At 33.4% G+C, this 17,388-nt stretch overlaps 2 protein-coding genes across 2 annotated transcripts in view; both read left to right on the top strand.

Annotated features, from left to right (window-relative positions):
- Window positions 1-17,388, top strand: part of Smp_164170 (hypothetical protein) — a gene marked incomplete at both ends in the record, with an annotated part of 29,020 nt that overhangs the window by 2,562 nt on the left and 9,070 nt on the right.
- On the top strand, window positions 3,874-4,209 carry Smp_188780 (hypothetical protein; the record flags this gene model as incomplete). Its single annotated transcript, XM_018798543.1, has 1 exon — window positions 3,874-4,209. The coding sequence occupies one exon, from the start codon at window positions 3,874-3,876 to the stop codon at window positions 4,207-4,209; it is 336 nt and encodes a 111-aa protein (XP_018653474.1).

Here is a 17,388-nt window from a genome sequence, read left to right as displayed (position 1 = left end):
CCAAAAGCCAATGGTAATCTATCACTTTTTGTATAGAATGTATTGTCGTTGAATAATTTTTACTGGCTAGTTTTTTTATTAGAGCGGATCGATAAAGCAAGAGCAGTATATTTACAACTGAAGAACATCTGAAACTCAAAACAACTGTCTATCAACCAACACCAAGGTTAGAATTTTCAATACAAATGTCAAGACAGTTCTATTGTATGGGGTGGAAACTCGGAGAACTACGAAAGCCATCACCTAGAAGATACAAGTGTTTATTAACAGTTGTCTATTGTTTACATTTTACACCATGTCCTCACATTAACCAGACAACTAAAAACTACTCAGTAGTGCGTGCTTTCAACACTAACCGAAATCAAAACTGAAGCTTCAATAGGTCTTAGCGAGTGATTTTTCAGATCAGTAGTTTGACATTCGACGATTGCTATTTTTTGATTTCCCTACTTTATATCAAACTTGAAATTTAATTACCTAGAATTTATTTACTTGGAATTGATTGAAAAACACCCATTAACTTGCTCATGTTTATCAATTACCATTAACCTAATTATTTATTTTTTCACCATGGAAATACTCTCAGTAAGCAATATGATGATTAAGTTTGCAAAATTGTTAGAACCATAGTTTACTATGTAATTGATTAAAACAAGTCAAATAAGATGAAAAATTTCTACATTCCTTCTATAAATTAGTAACATTTATGTTCTATGAATCATCGTAACTGACAAACGTTATAGCTATGGGTGTGTCTGAAATTGGGCGTAGATGAATAAGCAACACTGACGAATAATTCTATGAAGCCATGATAATTATGAATTCTGTCATTCCAGTATTCTTTAGATATAGCGGTTTAGCCAAAACCATCTATAAACTAACAGTGGAAGTGGAGATAGAAGCATTAGATTAATTAGTATTTTATGTTAGATTTCAAAGTAAAAACATTTGTCTTGTAGCTTCCATTAAACTCATTTACCTATTGAATACTATTCACAAACACCATCGGATTTTGCATACAAATGTACATATGTTGTTTGTTGACACAATCTCCAGTTTATGAATTCAAGTGGAATTCTAATCTGATCATTGCATCGACAGATACAAGGGAAGTCCACTTCCATTCTGTCAATAAAATTATATGGTGAATCATATAAGCTTATGGAGGATTTCTGGTAAATGTGATATTTAGTCAGTTAGACATAATGGCCATCGCTTGACAAGATGCCACTTTTTGGTATTAGTTCATTTCCATCTTACTGAACTGATGATTCGGTGTTGTGTGAATCTTTATTTATGGATTGTTAAGAAATGACTGATTTTGTGATTTGTAGAATCATCTTCTTTCCTAGCCAGTTACTTTGTAATCAAACCACAGAATTCGAAACCACTCAATTTTTGTGCCTTTCCTCACTCGGTCATGTAAGTACTTGTGAACATAAATATAATCATAATCATTTGAAGATGGAGAATACTGAACGTCTGTTGGTTTTTTGCAATTTTTCATAACTAAGTCATAAATGTAATGAATGATAGGTCAATGAACAAAATGGATGATGTGTTATTGCTTTGACACAGTGTATGCAGTTTATTGTAGTCTAGTTTCATTGCAGAAATCAATGTTGATATTGTTATTGCTTGTGTTTAGCTTCTCTTAAATTATGCATTCAAAAATGTGAGAAGTATAGTTCGATCCACTGGTGGCGGACGGTTTTTAACAGAATTCGGTCTGTGTCTTCCTGATGGTAATCCAGATTCAATAAATACGGTTGAATGTAATGCTGTGCTGAATGCAGCAGACAGGAACTTCGAATCATGGACGTACTGGGACGGATATGAATTATTTTCTAACTTAATTGTAGAAAACATTTCCGTAGGTTTTGTTATTGATAATATCTTTTTTGAATTTATGTCAAATTTCTTATTGAAGTCATTATGTTCTGTACGGTGAAGGAATTTATAATTTTGATTCTGAACAGTGTCATCAGTATATGTTTAGGTAGAAAACGGTCTTTCCCCTACTTGTATTGTAGTGAGTGAGAAATCAGGTGGGGATAAGCAATTTATTGTTTTGTGTACAATCACACAGTGGTTTGGCAAAATATAGAAATCATACATTAAATACATTTGCACATTTTCACTTTTTCCTTTACATGATCCACTATTCCTCTAACTCTGTTGTTAATTCGATTCCTGTCCGATTTCCTTTCTGTTCTCTCTATTTCAGTCTTCTGCTTTCAGGCATTCTATTTTTGATTATTCCTACATATTTCTTAAGACTATCGGTATACGAAGCATGCACCACATTTTACCCCACCATATAAACGGTCACTCCTGCAGGAGTTTTGCTTGTCGTGATGTTTTCTTCTTGAACCGGACGTCTAGCTCCTTTTCTCAATCGACAGCGACTGATACACCAAAAAACTGCACCTTCAGGACACTTCACTTTAGGTCTCTTTCCTAAGCCGAACCGCACAAACTAATCACTCCTTTCTCTGCCTCACAACAATATCCGCAGAACTGCACCCTTTCTGACTCCTTTTTCGCAACGATACCAATATTGGAGAACAAGAACTCTACTCTTTAAAATGATCTGTTTAAACTATTCTTCAGAACTAATGATCTCAATCATGTTGGTCCCTGTCACAGGTGAATGTCTAATGCATACGTTTCATTTTGTGGGTGATTTTCATTCCCTTTACATAAATTCAGAGTTGTGAAGTACAATAAAAAAAGAAGAGTTTTAAAAATAAACGAAGAACGGGAGGAACTAACCACCATTTACATGTCTTTTGCCTAAACACACATATCTGTGATCGATTAATTTCAACTGTCCACAACCACATGGTCAATAATAATCTACTTTATAACAAACAAATTTCTAAGATAATGTATACGGATAAGTTAAGAGATTTCGTGAGTTGGTGATATCAAAAGCTTTCGTAAACTGCTGAAGAAGTTGACTTAGTAGGACAATCAACCTTATAACATGTACGACAATGAAGCATGATTAAGGAGTATTAGTTATTGGGATGAAAGTTTTTGAGTTGTACCATTTTGTACCCATTTCGTCTGGTCTTTGGTTTCTCTCCAGAAATAATATCACATTTATTTCTTAGTTCACTGATATTCACGAAACGAGATCGTGTGAGCGTTCGATCTGAGATTTTCTCTTCTGAACTACCTTCTTTTAACTTTTTAATACATATTATTGCTCATCTTTACAATTATATATTATTTGCCTTCCACGTTTGTTTGACTTGAGATAACTTCGGAAAACTCTAGTATTAGGAATTATCAGACTTTCGTTCACCGCCAGCATAACACGATCATCAGCTGTGCTTAGTGAATGTGTTTTCATCATCAGGTTACGATAACCCATGTCTTGAAAACAATTCGAGAAAGTTTGTCATTATTATTAACACTCTATTAACCAAAGAACAATAAAATAACAAGTGAATCGATGAATTCAGTTTGCCTCTGATCGTTTTTTTCAATGTCGTTTATGATAGAGTTCTAAAGTAAGATTATGAGCAAAAACATCTGGTCGAAAAATATTAACAGCTTACTCCATTTCAGTAGAGATATTAATTTCAGAAGAGCCATTTTACTTCTTACAGTTATCATATAACAAGCTAGTTATTAGTGTTTGGTTATTCATTTATGTCAGGTACGATTAAATTAGTTATTCATGGTTCCTTTAGAAATATATGAATAACTATTTCATCCTAGTATATCTCTCTAAATCTTCCTTACTTCCTTTGGTTATTAAGTTATCAGGTTATGATCTATACTGTCTTCAAATTGAATACCTTACATATGCATTTCACATTATTGCAATACATTGTTTCGCTTCGTAATTTTTTCTCTCTCATGCAGTTGAAATCGTTCAGTCGTACATATCCACAATCAACTGCCGGTCAACCTGTCCAACTGAGATTCGATGTAGATTCAGGTGTGTTTTATTATGCTTTTGTACCAACACAGAAGAATTGTACAAATGTGAACTCAGCATTGTTAGTTGCAGAAATTTTTGTTCCAATGTCGATTCATTATCCACATGGAGTGAAGACTCGTTTCATCCCAGAACAATTATATTATGAAGTGTATGAAAATAATACTAATTTAATGTTTTTTTATATACCATGTACTTTGATCAACACGAATATTGAACTTATAGAAATAACGATCATACCAAAACAAAATTAAGATAATCATTCAAACAGTAATAATTATTATTCGTTTACTAGTTTATTCGAAATCTGTATCCATTTTGTTGATTGTGAACTCGCTGTTATTTTCGCATCTTTTAACTTATTTTGGATAAACTAAAGAAAGTTAACTTGATGGAATGTTTGAAATTTACTTTCGTTTTGCGACTATGCCTAGTTGTACATTGGGAGAATACGTGAAAACAAGTATATATTGCATGGCAAATAAAATTAGATGCATTGAGAAGAGAATGCACATAGAGGTCACCTAAAATCTATCACAGAAATAAAGGAGTGTGAAGCAAATAGTGAAGAATGAAAATAACACATCGCTCATAATTAATTACGACAAAACTGATGGATTAGACATTTTAGTATATAAAACTTCCTCACTGTCAAACTTAATACCTGTATGCTTGGTCTAAATCACCTTACTCTTACAATCAGAAACTTACTCATAAAGTAGCTCTATAAACACGGATCGAGACTATCAATATAACTAGATTATGTGGTATAAATCGGATTTCAGAAAACAAATAGCCACATACAGAAAGCTTACATCATTGTATCTCATCAAATCGCTTTGTTATATGTGAATCAAATCTCCCACTGACATGACTTTTGATAACCCGTGTTAACGAATGGTTGATGTCGAACCTTTATTGATGAAATTCTATTGAGTATAAGTAATGCGCTGAATAAAATACATTTATGTGGAGAATAAATCGTTAGTCAAGAATATGTAAGGACTAGATAGACTGTGTATTTGTAAAAGTCCTAAATAAGCTAGACCTTCGACATAACTCAATCGAGAATTTCAATCTGAAGCAAGCAGAATGTAGTTGTATTGTATTATCATGACAAAATAAAGCATAGCGTAAGATATTTAACTATATGATAACTATATAAACGATCCACAACAACAGATATGATAAAGCTTTAGTATATCAACACGAGCGTTACTACAAAGTGGTATGAAGTCAGGAAAAACTTTTTCAGAAGAAATATGTTGATGAATATACTCTTATCATAATTATTTTATGATTTTGAACAACACTAAACGTTTGTGTATTTTTCTTCAATGAGTTCGCGAAGGCTGAATCTATCAGTAAGATTTCTATCATTTATAGAGTTTGCCCCCATTTTGTTATTTTTCCGTTTACTTGGTGTTTGATTGCTAAGTATTGTAGTTTTATAGTCATTAAGGATTTTACTTTGTTTTTGCAGAGCTATAAGAACTATCTGTTACGAATATGTTTTGTACCTTATGGTCAAACAATAACAAACGAGAAATAGAAATATATGTCAGAAGAAACCATTGATGGCAATCACTGTTCAATATAAAGAATTAATTGATTTAATGATCGCCAAATGAATCCTAGTACTGGATATGATACGCCTTCTGAGCATAGAAAATGTCTCAGGAATATTATTTGATGTTAGGACAATTAAACTAAAACTCACTATCCAGTATAATTTAGTTGAGAATTAGGATACAAATTCATGTTTTTTGCTGAAGAAAACCCATGCAACTAATCTTTCTGTGTCAACAATGAAAGATACTTATTTAGATGTTTTGTTGAAATGCAAACGAAGCATTTCTTTATAGTGATCACATTTAGATTGAATTCATTAGTAATGTGTTCAGAATATAAACATCCAACGTGCTTGTGACTTCAATTAAAATGGTTTATACATAATTTCCAATTATTAAAATAGTTAAATTATGACAATGTTTCTTACTGATTTATGTTGTCTTTGTAATTATGTCAGTGTAATTGAACGGATTAAGTAGAAAGCAAAGACATTTAAATGTTAACAGATCAACATCTCATTCTACCTGACTCAATCCATAATTTAAAATTAAATGATCATGGGTTTATTGTTTAAGTGATCATGAATAACATACAGATCTCACAAGAATCACGTTTACATTATCTGTTTATACTTTTCACTTTGTTGTGTTCATTTCTGAAATAGCTCAACTACAGATCTGAGTGTTTATTATTATGAACTGATTTATATATTATTGTTAGTCAGTCAGAATAAAGCGTTGATTATACTTTTGTATTGAAGTAGATTTCATTTGAATTAGATAGAAACTAGCATCTCATGTTTCTTATTATTTCTCATCAAATGATCTCAGTAATAATTCTAGTAGACACAAGGAAACGAAAGGAATTGAAAAAAATTGTCTGTTACCCATTATAATTGACTTCTTAACAAAAACACTGAATTTACATTTTAAATGAAAAACCCTTTGAATCATAAAAATGCAGTTGAACATATTTAGACGATTTCAGGTTGTTTTTATCAGAACACGGTTTCTTTTCCAATACCTTATTATTCCGTACATTCGACATCTTACTCATTTTCATATTCATTGAATTCTCAATAAGTAATGTGGTCTTCTGTAGATGTAGTCATGAATTTTCTATAGAATATGAAAATCTACATTTAATGTTGTTAGGAAAAATGCATTTTGATATGTGTTAAATAACGACTAGATCGATATGTTAAATACCTAATCAAATCGTAACACAAGTTCCAGTTCATAAATTTTCTCATTGAGATAGAAATATCAAACGTGGTTATATTTCATTTCGAAAGCATTTGATTGATCCAAACAGTAAGAACATAGCGATGCACACAATAACTACGTATTGTCACTTTTAACTTACGGTGGAAGATGAAAATAACTGATAAGCATATGGAAGCGTCCAAGTCACTCCATTGAGATAAGTACAAAATCGAAGATCACAAACAACGTTTTGTCTCAAATAGTGATTATTTAGTGAATAATAGACAAAATTTAGTTACGAACCACAACTTGTGAGGTGTTTTCAGTGTTTACAACGTCTTTTTGTTAGAAATATGAAGACAGTCGGTTGTGTCTAAACTCGATAACGGTTAATTAACAAGCAAAAATCGAACTAAGAGCAAGCAATATGGAAACTGTTGACTTTGAACAAAGGTTGAACGACTGCACAAAATTTCGAATAACTACTACAATGATTGATGTCAAGTCATTATTAATGAATGAATGATTACTATAAGTATGTGCAAACATTTCAGAATATTATATGACCAACGTGCGTTACCACATAAGAGTAGAAATTGCTAGGAATAAAACTATTTGCTTAAACATCTGGGCTACCTGTTTCCCGTCATCTATATATTTCAACAAGTTATCTAATATTGTTTGTTTTAATACATAATTATGGCTATTAAGCACACAACCTATTCCGGTGCGTTTTTGAAAACTGTACAACCTTTCGCTGTAAAAGTTACAAAAGGTCTAATCAGAGATGTCGTGTTTGCTGGGAACATGTAGCAAAAAGAATATACATTATTCATATGTCGATTGACTGAACTGCTGACATCCAACTGGCGATCACTGAATGTTTATCATCAGGAGCAACGAAGAAATAAGAAAAGTAAACATGTTGAAATACTTTATGCTGAGAATTCGATTTTGTACCAAATAATATAATATTGAATAAAGCTAATAATAATAATAATAATAATAATCTATTTGCTGAATAATAATAAGTAATATAAAACAATACAGAAATGTCGGAGTGAAGTGAATAAGGACAGAGAACGTAAAACAGACTTAACAGTAACAGTTTATTCAAAATAAACGTACTTTTTATTTCTTGATTTACAAAGGATAGACTAATTCACCTTCAAATTGTTTCTGTGAATTGAAAATCATCGGAATGAAAAGTGTTGATCGGATTTCTGTTTCTTTTGTACAGTACAGTAGTTAACCAATTAACACTAATCAGTAGCTTATAAAAATGCACAATAATACTGTTTTTTTATGATCTATAATTTGTGGACATTGCTTCAAACTTCACCTTCAAGTGGTCCAACTGAAAAGTCATTACCACTAACTTTAAGTCAGATTAATGGTGAGATATTTATCAGCTTCTCAGTTAACTATTCACTAAGCGTCAAACAATAGCGTCATCAACACATCATTAATAAATTTTTATACGTAGAAATGTATTCAGATTCTTATCATGTCAATGTAAACATCAGGTCATAAGATTAGTGTATTTATAGGAAAGATTCTCTACAGGGGGTTCATTATAAAAACATTTTTATAATCGCTTGTAATTCGTAACTGTATGACGTCTAGAATTTGATTATTTGTCATGTGAATTTTAGCGAAACTGTCTTTAGAAAAAATAAACTTATTTGTGGCGTTTGTTTCGTCGTCATGTTATTCCTACTGTATTTGGAAGAGAATCCGTCTTCTAGGAGCAAAAGAAATAAATGAGTCTTTTTTTATCTTATTTTTTAGAACCTCACTGAGCAATTTTGACATTTGATGGTCTCACTGAATTCTCGATGTTTAAATCCTTGTTACGAGCAATTACTTTTTGATACACGTAATATACTATTAAATGATGTATTAAAAAATATAAATTTTTTGATGTGAAATGATAGGTCTGCAATTTAAGTTTCTTTATGTATGTCGACAACTTTTCTATCGGGTGGAGTTGAGGGTAATAAAATTCATAAATTTCTGTTCCTTATTTTCCCAGAAATCACTCATGTGATTAGTGCGTTCTGCCTTTTTCCTATGTGATGCAGACTAATTATATAGTCACTGTCAAAATAACACCCTTCCCATTTTATTGGTCAAGGTCCATGAACAGTTATTTTAGTCAGTTCATCATGTTTGGAAAAATAAATTTTCTAAGCATCCAGCCTAAGATGACGGTTAATCGTACTTAACTTCTGCTGGTGAGCTAACTGCTCAACAATCTAAATGTTCATCAAAAACTGTAAGTCGTAAAACAACTCAATGCTAAACAGTTAATTCTATGAGAAGTAGAGTTAACTGATGTGGAATGCCAACAAAATTCGAAATGTGAAGTGTGTGCACAAGTATACTACTGTAACTAAGAATTTAGCAGAGAAATTGAATACTGATATAATAATCAATTTTTTTTACTAATAAAGTGATAATATATATATGATCAAATTATTCATGAAGTCCCATGCCATGATAGTGAATAACAGGATAGTAGATTGTAATGTCACTTGGAGATCTAAACTGTGCTTACTGTCCAAAAAGTTCATTTGATCTATCAAGTTTCATATTCTTCCCATACTCTACAGCGAAATTTGAACGTGTTTGGACAAGCGATTATCTCAAATACCCTTTTTACAACTATTATCACACATATCAAAGGATTTATCGCCACATGATTAAAATATTTAGATGTTGATAACTTTTAACATGGTGAAAGTCTTCTAATTAATAACAAAAATAGTTTTATGGGATTACAGATATAACAATCAGTATTATTATTCTCTGAATGAAATACTGATAGTCATCACTAAGTATAAATAAAGAAGATTGGAAGACATGACATAGGGAGATAAGTACTGAAATTAAAAGGAATGATAACTATCTTTATTATTCACGTATATACGGGACTAGGTTTTTTCAGTTATGTGTAGTCATTCACAGATTATCCCGCCAAGGATAAATTTGAATATGACTTAAATGTCAACTGAATCATTGGACGTATAAATGGAATAAAAATAGGAGACATTCAAAACTGCCCACTTATCAACTATTGAACAAATTAAATGCTTAGACATTTATTACCACTATCTCGTCTAGAGAAATGCGCTCCTTGTTGCACTTCTAAACACCATCAGTGCTTACGACATCGAAAAGTCGACGAGCTAGATTCGTTTATTTACCGCTGAGAAAAGTAGCTTTCCAGACAACTATTAACTTCACGATGTGTCTCTGCTGCACCTCCAGGCTCAATAGTATACATAACTAACCTCTCAAAATAATATTCTAAGAAGTGATAATAAACAAGGTTTGATTGATCTGGAAGTTTCAATCTTCCAAATAAACCTGATCACATATCCAAAATATGTTGGCCGATTATTTTCTTTCTACTATTTTCATATACAAAACTAACGACAACAAAAACTACAGTTCAGAAAATTAATGAAAGATGAATCGTATTCCTCTGTTAGGCTTTGAAATGACAGAAGCTAGGGTCTTTCTCGTATGCTATACGCAGTAACTCATGATTATGACTCACTAACCATCTTGTTACTGCATAAAACCCTTCTATCAGTCGAACAAATATAAAGGATTTGCAACTACCACCAACAGGCTGTTTAGACCTATGGATAAAGAATATGCTTCGATACAAACTCCCGTTGACTTTGAGTCGTTGTTCGCTGGAGATGCCATTTCCTTTCACATACATGTTTTATATAAAAATAATTTGGATTTCAATTACTTTCTCGTATTGTGAAGTGGCAGAAGTAACATTCTTGTAAGTTCTCAGTTGTCTCAGGAGTGACGCTCCCGTCTAAATTCCTACAGCAACGAACAGCTCTCTGAAATTCATATCAGTCTCACTATCTGAGTCAGACATGGCTGACAACAAAGCTAACTAGAACTGACATCGCCGAACTAGATTGGCTACTTCTATGGGTCCAATAATAGGCATTTCTCTGGTGGCTAAAATGACGTTCCTAATTGGCGGGTAAACGGTTTAGGTGAACAGTGGGGAGTAGAATATATTAGAGTAAAATATATTTTATACCCTTGGAAAATTATGCTCTATCAAAGCATGTTCCTCGCTCATGTTCATATTGATTGTATGAGAAATGAATAGTGTTAAATGTGCTTATGAAGATAAACTTTTCACAAACCCGATTACTGCTTAATTTCAAGGATACCTTCATAATGTAATAAGACATGATGCTTCTCATAAATCTTCGATTCATTCGCTGTTAGATCCATCAAAAGTTCATGAACACTTAGTACATAAAATGGCCACATAGATTCGAATTTCACTGTTCTATTCAATATGAAATAAACATAAAAACTATACATATATATATTCTTGAGCCAAATAACTCTTGGCTGTCTTCAGAACACATAATGGCAAATTGATTGAAGTAGAAATCCATGTATACAAAAAATTACAGTAAAGACTACAATTTCACAAACACAATGGACACCCCACTGGCTAACCTTAAATCGCAAGTTTATAACTATGGTTTAATGGTATTTGGTTGTGTTAATTTGTTTACGTTGTCAACAAATGACTGTACTGGTCCTTTATATTTCTTGTTATAAGGAAAATGACTGAAAACACTGAAACAACTTTACCATGACGAATCAGCGTTAAATGATTCAACCATACATGTTCACGGTGAATGTGATATATCTAAAAGGAATACCATAAAAGATAATTGACAAATAACGTATATAAGTGAACATCATAAGTAATTGTTTAATTATATTTGGATTACTTTGATATAGTAGGTTTTTAAGAGTTCTGTTAACAATAGGACGTTTGACTTTTGAATATCGAGGTACAGATGTCTATATTGTGAGCTTCATTTGATGAAACGCCTAATGTTTCTCACCACTGTGTGTTTTCGATGTATTTCGGTATCAAATCAACAAGAGTAATTATTGAATATTTACTGAACTGACCATGTTGTTTGTTCTTCCAGTTTGTAATCTCGACTTATTTACTGAACTAGTGTTCCATCGATCAACAACAACAACAACAACTCACTCTGTTAAGTTGATTAATTATCTTGAAAATATATGTAAAGCATATTCATGCTACTGCTAACCACATCATTCGTAGGATTCACGTGAAGAGGAGATTTTTGTTGTCACCATTTACTAACGGTGTAAATAAAAACTTCGAACATTACTCGTATGATTTGATTTACAAAACAGTGTTTTATTACTTGGATGTGTAAACCGTTTGATATTTGATCTAATGGTTACTTGAACAATAAATCAAATTAGTGTTCTACTGAATTAGGCATTCAATTATAAATAATTATGCCCAGGTTTTCAAACGGCTATAAGAATATAAGAAAATACTCTATTCGATTGTGAAGTTATCAGTACTCGAAAACTATGATCAAAAGCTAGATGTTATCTTTAACCAGTTGTATAAGAATAAATCCACAAAACATGTAACAGACTGATGAAAAACACAGATGTTTGAAATCAGTACCAGAAACAAACAAAATTGAATTCAGTTCTATGGAGAACATCAAAGACGTTGTCCTGACTGAACGGAATTCCATAGAATAACAAACATGATCAGGATATATTATAAACAACTGCCAACTTTGTAACCAAATTTTATACTTTTATTAAGTTCAGTATTTGTATGCAGCTATTCGTGACTATCATAACGTGATAACAACCTGTTGTCAGCTTTTCTCTCTTCTACGCAACAAGACAATTGACTACTTACATATTCAACAAACTGCTAACTGTTCACTAAATATTTTCTTATAGAGTTGTGATGAACGAGAACTCAAGTAGGGACAATCGAATGTATTTGAATATAAAATTACAGAACATTTTAGTAAAATCTGTGGTCCATGCAGTAGATTCTTCATTTGCTGAATGTCAATCAATCGTCTCGGACTTCATTGATCTTTCGTTTCCACAACAATCATTCTCTGTTCTCGTTCTCTTTTCTGTGATCTTCTTTACCTTCTGCCGTTAGGCAATTCACTATCGATTGATCATACATACTACTTATATCTGTCATCTGTAGCACACATCATCATTTATAAAATTCTATCTATTAAGGTATATCAAAATATTTCAACCTAAATTTCTACAATAAGTCATACAACGATTGATTCAGTGAATAAATGGACTAGTTTATTTCCAATGCTGATCATTCGGTTTTATATGTGATCAACAATAAAATGTCACGGAACATGAGGAATATATCCTTATTATGCTTTTCAATAAACATGTAAAACGTGAATTTATGAGAGTATGATTTTCAATTTAAATGATTGTTTGGGTAACAAAGATGGTGATATTTGAAGGGAAATCATCCATCAAATAATAAATTAAGGTATCCAACATTCAGAATCTGTTGTCAACTGATTACAGAGGTGGTATTCAGTTTGCATAGAAACGTTCATATACATTTATATTTTTGAGCTTTATTGTATTTCATAATCTGTTTTATTCAAATATTAGAGTACCATAACACTGTACTCCTAGTGGCACTTATGAATAATCATCAGTGGTTTTACTGCTAGCCATGAAGTCAACAGAACAAACGCAACTAGCTGTCAAAAGAAAACCAATGATGACCAAAATAAGGAAAGTCCACATTCATTCGGAAGATTATATTCAGATTGTATGACAAAAATCGTGCGAACATTTATGATAATAACAAAATAACTGAGAAAGTTTTAGAACGATATTTTACCTTTTCAAGAACCAGGACTAACTTAAAAGCACTATCTTGTCAGAGATAGATGGTGGCTAGCAGTGAAATCCAGGACGCCAGTTTCGTTCTATTAAAGACTCGTCGTCTGGATGTACCTGCCTATGGCTTAAGGCAGTATCGAAGCGATCCGCATAGGATCTACATATGTCTATAAGAGTCTGATCGATCACATTCCTGAACATCAATCGGAAGAATAAAACAACCAATACAAAAATGAATTATTTTTGAAGTTTGAAATTTTACTAACAAATTAGTATGTGGCATTCGTTTCAGGAAACACTCTGAAAGGATTATTATCTTACTAATTGTTATTTTCTGAGTAATCATTTCAACTGTTTCCTTTTTTTCATTACTTTGATCAGCAAAACTGAAGAATTCCTATGTTTTTTTTATTTTTATGATTCCAGGCCATGAATGCTTGAAGATAAACATGGACTGTGGAAAATCCATAGTGCAATTTAGAGCTTCGGAACATAATCAATATCATTAATATCTAACGATTACATTACAAGCTTGAGTTTTTTTTTCTGTAAATGGAATTATTACACCAGTTTGTGTACTATTATTATTATCGATGAGACACTATTTTGATCAAGTTATCAATGACCCGATATTCTTTTGGCGGTAAATATTTCCTTCGTTAAAAGTACATCCTATTTTAATTTATGAGTCACAGCGTTATGTAAAACGGAACACTAGATAATTTAAAAAAACTAGTTCAAAAAACGAAATTAAATGATTCATTATTCTGATCATATGTAATTTTAATTCTACTCAAAATTATAATTTACTCAAATGCACGTTTATGTAAGTGTTTATTGAATTTACACTGATCCATCAATCAAAGATTTGAGAGTGCTTAAACTATGAATAAATCGCTAAAATGAAACATTTAGTAAGTGACTAGATTGACAGTATACGTCATTTCACCAACCATACTTGACCTCTAAAACAGTATATAAACACACATTTTTCTAACTACTTTCATTTGGCAAGATGTTTCTATTCATTGCATTGATGTTGGTCCTTGTGTCAGTTTTTCAAAATCCATATATGGGTAAGTATCACAGTTATAGAAACTAGTTGTCTTCTTTAGCCAAGCGAACGCAGTGCATTACTAGTAATTTTTTATAGAAAAAGAAATAATGAAGGGAACATGAACATTTTATTTCTATTATCGTAAAATATATGTGCACGTCCATCGTTATAACTTTGAATTTGCCTTGATTGCGAAGATACTCCAATAATAGAACCGTCCAAAATTTCAGGATTTCGTAGTCAACTACCCACGCCATATGTAAATTCTTATGAATACATTACATTCCCTGCACGGGAATACACAAGTACAATCGAACAAAATATATATTTTCATGTCTGTAGTGCGCAGAAAAGGTGAAGAGTGCTTGTAAACAGGTAAATATTAGAATGTCATGTATTTGTATTAGTAAAGCATTAATAGCCAGAGAATAAGAAGTTATAAGTCACCATAATCTTTATTTATGGATTGTTAAGAAATGACTGATTTTGTGATTTGTAGAATCATCTTCTTTCCTAGCCAGTTACTTTGTAATCAAACCACAGAATTCGAAACCACTCAATTTTTGTGCCTTTCCTCACTCGGTCATGTAAGTACTTGTGAACATAAATATAATCATAATCATTTGAAGATGGAGAATACTGAACGTCTGTTGGTTTTTTGCAATTTTTCATAACTAAGTCATAAATGTAATGAATGATAGGTCAATGAACAAAATGGATGATGTGTTATTGCTTTGACACAGTGTATGCAGTTTATTGTAGTCTAGTTTCATTGCAGAAATCAATGTTGATATTGTTATTGCTTGTGTTTAGCTTCTCTTAAATTATGCATTCAAAAATGTGAGAAGTATAGTTCGATCCACTGGTGGCGGACGGTTTTTAACAGAATTCGGTCTGTGTCTTCCTGATGGTAATCCAGATTCAATAAATACGGTTGAATGTAATGCTGTGCTGAATGCAGCAGACAGGAACTTCGAATCATGGACGTACTGGGACGGATATGACCTTAAAGGTAACGATGTGATCTGAATCCAGTATGATTTCCTAGTGTTTGCAGTTCATGAGTCTTTGTTAGGCGTCCGATAATTATTGAGGCTATTATTTTACATACTATATTACTTACTTACTTACTTACGCCTGTTACTCCCAATGGAGCATAGGCCGCCGACCAGCTTTCTCCAGCCCACTCTGTCCTGGGCCTTCTTTTCTAGTTCTTTCCAGTTCTTGTTCATTCTTCTCATGTCTGTCTCTATTTCTCGGCGTAATGTGTTCTTTGGTCTTCCTCTTCTCCTTCGACCTTCAGGATTCCATGTGAGGGCTTGTCTTGTGACACAATTGGGTGATTTCCTCAAAGTGTGCCCAATCCACTTCCAGCGCTTCTTCCTGATTTCTTCCTCCGCTGGAATCTGGTTTGTTGTCTCCCACAGTAACTTGTTGCTGATAGTGTCTGGCCATCGGATCCGAAGTATCTTGCGTAGACAGCTGTTAATAAACACTTGTATCTTCTGGATAATGGCTTTCGTAGTTCTCCACGTCTCCGCCCCATACAGAAGAACTGTCTTGACATTTGTATTGAAAATTCTAACCTTGGTGTTGGTTGACAATTGTTTTGAGCTCCAGATGTTTTTCAGTTGTAGGTATGCTGCTCTTGCTTTGCCGATCCGCGCCCTCACATCTGCATCTAATCCACCGTGTTCATCAATGATGCTGCCCAGATATGTAAAGGTTTCCACATCCTCCAAAGCTTCTCCGTCAAGTGTAATTTGATTGGTGCATATTGTATTGTATCGGAGAATCTTGCTTTTCCCTTTGTTTATATTGAGACCTACTGCTGCTGAGGCTGCTGCTACACTGGTCGTTTTCTCCTGCATTTGTTGTTGCGTGTATGATAGAAGAGCCAGATCATCCGCGAAGTCTAAATCGTCAAGCTGCATCCTGCCTGTCCACTGTATCCCGTGCATTCCTCCAGATGTTGACGTCTTCATAATCCAGTCGATCACCAGGAGAAAGAGAAAGGGTGAGAGTAAGCAACCTTGTCTAACACCGGTCTTTACCTCGAACGAGTCGGTGAGTTGTCCTCCGTGGACGATTTGGCAGTTTAGTCCATCATAGGAGTTCCGTATGATGTTGACTATCTTCTCAGGCACGCCGTAGTGTCGAAGAAGCTTCCATAGTGTCGTCCTGTCCATGCTATCAAATGCCTTCTCGTAGTCGATGAAGTTGATGTACAGTGATGAATTCCATTCGATTGATTGTTCCACAATGATACGTAGAGTTGCGATTTGATCTGTGCACGATCTATCCTTACGAAATCCAGCTTGTTGATCTCGAAGTTGAGCGTCCACGGAATCCTTCATCCTGTTTAACAATACTCTGTTGAAGACTTTTCCTGGTATTGAGAGGAGAGTGATGCCCCCTGTAGTTGTCGCACTTGCTCAGATCGCCTTTCTTTGGTATCTTGATGAGAAGTCCTTCTTTCCAGTCTGTTGGTACATGTTCTTCGTCCCAAATCTTACTGAAGAGGATGTGGAGTATCTTGGCAGTTGCTGTTACATTTGCTTTCAGTGCCTCTGCCGGGATGTTGTCTGGTCCCGCTGCTTTGCCACTCTTGAATTGTCTAATGGCCATGCTGATCTCTTCAATTGGTGGGGGGCCAATATCGATTGGGAGGTCTGTGGGTGCTGCTTCGATGTTGGGTGGGTTCAGTGGAGCTGGGCAATTTAAGAGTTCCTTGAAGTGGTCTACCCACCTGTTTCGGTGTTCTTCCAAAACGGTGATTACTTTGCCCTCCCTGGGTTTTCACTGGTCTTTCTGGTTGACGGTAATTTCCAGCAAGTTTTTTTTGT

The sequence above is a fragment of the Schistosoma mansoni genome, chromosome 6 (assembly GCF_000237925.1).
Source record: "Schistosoma mansoni strain Puerto Rico chromosome 6, complete genome".
In the NCBI taxonomy this organism is placed as follows: domain Eukaryota; kingdom Metazoa; phylum Platyhelminthes; class Trematoda; order Strigeidida; family Schistosomatidae; genus Schistosoma; species Schistosoma mansoni.
The sequence above is the reverse complement of the archived record's forward strand: the minus strand, read 5'-3'. Positions and strand labels throughout refer to the sequence as shown.